At 45.3% G+C, this 4,547-nt stretch overlaps 1 protein-coding gene across 1 annotated transcript; it reads left to right on the top strand.

Annotated features, from left to right (window-relative positions):
* The first annotated feature begins 1,996 nt into the window (after positions 1-1,996).
* LOC101968526 (germ cell-less protein-like 1) lies at positions 1,997-3,532 on the top strand. Its single transcript, XM_005342840.2, has one exon. The coding sequence runs from the start codon at positions 1,997-1,999 to the stop codon at positions 3,530-3,532; it is 1,536 nt and encodes a 511-aa protein (XP_005342897.1).
* Positions 3,533-4,547: the final 1,015 nt, after the last annotated feature.

Genomic DNA, 4,547 nt, shown 5'->3' on the forward strand with positions numbered 1-4,547 from the left:
AAGCAAACAGTAGTAGCTACTCTCTCATCTGACAAAGCAGATTTTGTTCAAAAATTAATCTTAGGAGACAAGGAGTTCACATCACATTGGCTAAGGGAACAATCCACCAAGAAGATTAACTATAGAAAATGTTTATGTCCCACAATTTGGTGCACCTAATTTTATAAAACAAATACTTCTTGACTTTACATCTCAGGTTCTAATACCTTAATATGGGGTTGTGTCAATACACCCTTCTCACCAATAGACAGTTTTTATAAATGTGCTCCTCATATGCCCCTGTAAGTAGTCTCAAGGCTTAGGGGCCACACACTTGAACAAACCTGTGGGTCGCCACAGAGAAACATATTCAGTTGGTCTCAATTGTCATCTCAAGCATGCTAGCCAATCTGACCCCAAGGAACAGTTGCTCAGCTCTCAAAACTTTTTTGCAGAGGTCCACTCTCTAAGAGGATGTACAGGAAGTTGCATGCCATCTATATGGGGAAGATCACATCTTGCCTACATGCCTCTGCATGTACTAAGGCCACACACAGTACAAGGCCTTTTCAAACACTACTAACATTTTTTTTTCACAGTTACAAATATTACCAATGTAACTAAGTCATAGCTTTCACTTCTAAAACTAAGTATGTTGCACTCTCAAAAGTTGCATTCAATTGAACGTGTGCTCCTTATAGGACCCTTATATTGTGTTTGATTGACATAATAGTTTCTGTGTAACTTCCAAAGCCCCTTTGCAATGATGACTTAGACTTCAGGAAGGGGATTTATTTTTGGCCTTCCAACACAAAACACAATAAGTGTCCTTGGGGAAAACATTCTTAGTGCAGGAAATCTGAAATGATCTAGGAGGGTTTGCGATCTCAGATTTCTTTGGACTCCTAAAACAACGTTTCCTGGGGCCCTAAATGACTTAGAATTGTCTCTCCTTGATAAATCGTGTGTGACCAGTTCCTGAAAATATTTTCATTTTAGCACTTTCTTTTCTGTCCACAGTCCCGACCTCCTCTGCAACATGTTGTTTGCTCAAAATATCTTTTAATATGTAAAACTTCACATTTCTTTGACTCATTCCTAATTTTTCCTTCATTGAAGATGTATGAGGTGACAGGCTTCATACCTGATCTTGAGAAGCAGGTCAAATCACATGTAGTCCTTCAATGGTGACAAAGTGGCATGCTAGAAAAAAAAAAAAAAACTGCTGGTGTATGGGGATACAGAGTTGATCAAGGCCTTATGGAATTATAGTTGTTGAAGAAGTTTTAGAAAATGTGAGGAAAGGTGTTTGAGCCGGAGCTCACACCTTGAGTAATGCATAGGATTTGACAAGCAACAGGAAAAAGGCTACAGGCTTTGACTCAAGATGTACAAACAGTTGGAAGGAAAAAAGTCATAGAAGGCATTGTCGGAGCTGAAGTTCTTCCTCAAAGGTGAAGTTTGGGTGTCTGTGAAGAATGAAAGCATGAATCCAAAGCATCTGACTTGGAAACACGCGCAGTTTAAAAGACTCTATAGCTGAGAACACTATTAAAATGTTTTGTTAAAAGTTAAAAATCAAAGTAGAATTTGGGACAAAAAATAATTAACACCTTTACCATAGAAAATGGCTTCACTGACTCAAGTGGTGAGGTAATTGGAAAAGTTACTAAGAAACGAAGATGCCTGGAGGACAAAGTTGGGACTCAGAGGCAATTCTCCAAAGGATGTTAAGTGTTTAGATGGGAAAATGCTCCTTGTGTTCTTGAAAGTAACGGGAGAAATTTATTTCAAAATTGCTTGTATTCCAGTGTCAGCCTGTGAAGGGAGCCCCAGAGGAAGTATTTTGGAAGGGAAGGTGCACAGTGTGGTCCTCCCTGGTAGGGTGCGCCCTTGTTCAATAGGGTTGAGGGCAGAGCGGGGCGTGGCTTGTCTTGGCGTCAGTGTTGACGCTGGGGCAGACGTAAGTTTTCCCAGCAGCCCCCCGGACAATCGCGGCCCTTGAGGTTCACAGACCATGGGGGCACTAAGCAGTCGGATGATGTGGCTCAGGCGGGATCGTGCCCCAGAGGAGCCAGGTGCTGTTAGAGATGGGCAGGAGGCAGTGGAGATGGAAGCAGCAGTGGTGCAGGGGGAGGAGGAAGGTGAAGAAGCCCAACTCTCCACCAGTCAGGTAGGCCGCAAGCGGAAGACCAGCCCAGGAGGGCCGCTGGCCAAAGCTCCTCGCAGGGAGAGGATCAAGGACAAGTCCAGGTCCATTTACCAGGCGCTCTTCCTGAGGGGTGAGGGCAGCGATATACAGATCCGTGCATTGGGGGAGGAGTGGAACTTACACAGGGTCTACCTGTGCCAGGCAGGGTACTTTGCTAGCATGTTCAGCGGCGCCTGGCGGGAGACACACATGAATACCATAGAGATACAGATGCCTGATGAGAACATTGATCGTGAGGCCTTGCATGAAGTTTTGGGCTCCTTGTACCGCGATTCCATGATCATCCCTCCCTGTCGAGTTGTTGCCATCCTGGCCACTGCCAGCATGCTTCAGTTGGACGAGCTAATTCAACAGTGCAGGGAGATCATGAAGGACACTGTCAGTGCCCAGAGTGTGTGTAACTACTACTACTCAGCCGAGAACTATGGGCTTCAGGACCTCAGAACCATTTGCCGCCAGTGGCTGTTGGACAACTTGATGACCCAGCGTAATGAGGAACTTTTGATGGAAGTCAGTCTGGATCTCATGAGAGAGCTTATTGCCTCTTCAGATCTCTTGGTGATGGAGGTGGAGATGGACATATACACCACACTGAAAAAGTGGACGTTCCTACAGCTGCAGCCCACATGGAGGGGCACCCGAAGAGCATTACTGCTTGATGCCAACTCGTGGTTTGCCAGGCATAGAGGGGAGTCAGAAGGTGCGCCTTTTCTGGAGACTGCGCAGGGCAGAGCCTTCATTCCAGTGTTCCAGCAGCTGCGGCTAGCCTACATCATCTGTGATCTGCCATCCGCACACGTTATTGACCAGGATGCACTGATCCCTGCCGCATGGTTGACCCCGGTATACAAAGAGCAGTGGCTAGCACTTCTTCGGGCTGAGCAGACAAAGGAGATTGGGCCTGTGGAAGTCCACGTGTCTGACCTCCAAGGAAACAGCATGCGGTGTGGGGGCCAGCTCCGAAGAGATGAACAATGCAGCTGGAGGTGGGCAGGCTTTAACTTTGGCTGGGACCTGGTGGTGTGCTACAACAACCGTCGCATTGTATTCCGTCGCAGTGCACTGAACAAGTCCTGTGGTCTTGGGGTCAGCTTACTCTGGCAGAGAAAAGTTGCATTCCGCCTCAGACTTGTCTCTTTGGACAGGAATGGAAGAGCCATTTTTAGGAGGGATACGGAATATCAGATGCTTTCCCTAAGAAAGGATCAAGAACTAGAGGTAGTGAACCTAGAGAACCAAGATGTGTTCTTCCCCTTATACATGGCATGTAATTTCCTGTACATCCCCCGGGAGAGGGGCACTGCCCAGAGTGAGGACTCTTGCAAAATCCCAGAAAGCTGAGCAGGGCTTCCCTCTGCTCAGGAGTGGGCAGTGTGCCCCAGATGCCAGCTGCCTTTATGACAACGGGACTTGCTGATCTGTGATGATGCGCACAGGTTTTATTGAAGTGTGGGCCCTAACGCTTGAAACTGTTTACAGGGGCATAGGAGGAGCATACATTTCAAAGCCAAAATCACCTCCAGAACTCAATTGTGCTGTTAATGTGGCAACCTGTCCACCTGGTTTACCCTCCATCAACTGCCACATAATTTCTGAGAAGACAAAGACCACCGGACTTTAGATAGAGAAGCTGAGCTTTACCTACTCTACTCTTCGTGAAACTCTTTAAAACATGGCTTTCCTGTAGTTCAATTAAGTGGATGTTGAAGGTATATTCTGACTCCTCTTTTAGTTGGCACTTTTAGAGCTCCTATGCTCCACTCATTAACACCACCAACACTGGTTTCATTCCTTGCCCCCCCTTCCCATATTTCCTGCCAATGAGTGCACTGCTTACTTTCCGTAGTTTCCCATTGCGTGTACCCATGCAGACTACACAGATGTCTTCTTTGTGTTGGTTGGTCTTCAGTGAAAGATCATCTTGATGCAAATTGGAACTTACTTTGATTTTCATAGCATATTAATCCCAGACAGTCATTTCAAAATTTATAAAACCGTACTTTGGGACTGAGTGGTAGGAAGCAGTTTGTTCTATGAGGATATTCTTTTACTAAATACATATTTGTGTGTGGCACCGTCAAGAATTATCTTTTCACCAGAAAGTGCTCTTTAAGCAAGCTCATGGTCTTTGCTCTTCAGAATCATTTGCTTTTCAAACTGTATGTGGGGGCTAGGTGGTGGATTGGTTCATGACTAGTGGTAATTTAATTACTGTCACTGCTAATTTAAATACTGTCATTCTCGTGCTCCCTCCCAAATATCCACCACCTTGTTTCATTTCATTGAGTGACTGTGGTTAAAGAATGTCAAAGAATTTTTTAAAACTCTGTTGAAGAATTCATACACATAATAAACA

This window comes from Ictidomys tridecemlineatus, chromosome X (assembly GCF_052094955.1).
Source record: "Ictidomys tridecemlineatus isolate mIctTri1 chromosome X, mIctTri1.hap1, whole genome shotgun sequence".
Lineage (NCBI taxonomy): Eukaryota > Metazoa > Chordata > Mammalia > Rodentia > Sciuridae > Ictidomys > Ictidomys tridecemlineatus.